This window comes from Myotis brandtii, unplaced genomic scaffold (genome assembly GCF_000412655.1).
Source record: "Myotis brandtii unplaced genomic scaffold, ASM41265v1 scaffold632, whole genome shotgun sequence".
Classification (NCBI taxonomy): Eukaryota; Metazoa; Chordata; class Mammalia; order Chiroptera; family Vespertilionidae; genus Myotis; species Myotis brandtii.
In genome coordinates, this window is record NW_005370419.1 from 319,002 (window position 1) to 319,579 (window position 578).

At 66.1% G+C, this 578-nt stretch overlaps 1 protein-coding gene across 1 annotated transcript in view; it reads left to right on the forward strand.

Moving 5' to 3' along the window:
• Positions 1 to 6: 6 nt before the first annotated feature.
• Positions 7 to 578, forward strand: part of RPTOR (regulatory associated protein of MTOR, complex 1) — a 78,286-nt gene continuing 77,714 nt past the window's right edge. Inside the window, exon 1 of the mRNA XM_014528386.1 lies at positions 7 to 209. Within this exon, the coding sequence (XP_014383872.1) occupies positions 48 to 209 (162 nt within the window). The 5' untranslated portion in view covers positions 7 to 47. The remainder of the gene's footprint in view (positions 210 to 578) is intronic.

Below are 578 nucleotides of genomic sequence, written 5' to 3' on the forward strand. Positions count from 1 at the left end.
TGCTCCAGCACCTGCTGCCCCGGACCCCCCCGCCCCCGGCCGCCCTGATGGAGGCCGAGCTGCTGCAGTCGCCTCTGCTGGGGCTCGGGGAGGAGGACGAGGCCGACCTGAGCGACTGGAACCTGCCCTTGGCCTTCATGAAGAAGCGGCACTGCGAGAAGATCGAGGGCTCCAAGTCCTTGGCCCAGAGCTGGAGGATGAAGGACCGGGTAGGTGGGCTCACGGCGCGCCCCTGGCATCTCGGGGGTTCCCCCCAGGGCGCGTCCTTGGGAAAGCGGCGATGCGTTTGTTTTCGTGGTTCCTTTTCCCAGCCACGTGTCGCGAGGCAACTAAAAAGTACAACCCGTGTCAGCCTCCAGCTCTGGCCGCCACGGGAAGGCTGTGGGTTTGTCCCGGGTGTTCGCTCGCCGAGTTCTGATGGAGGCGGTAGCAGGGAAGCGGTTCCGAGTGGCAGCGCTGCAGGCACTGGGCGCGAGGTGATGTGCTTGGTGCTGCGAGCACCGAGCACCGAGCACCCAGAGGAAGGGCCACTGGGCTGTTACTGCTCGCACCCGAGCTCATCTCTGCGGAGTTGAGCT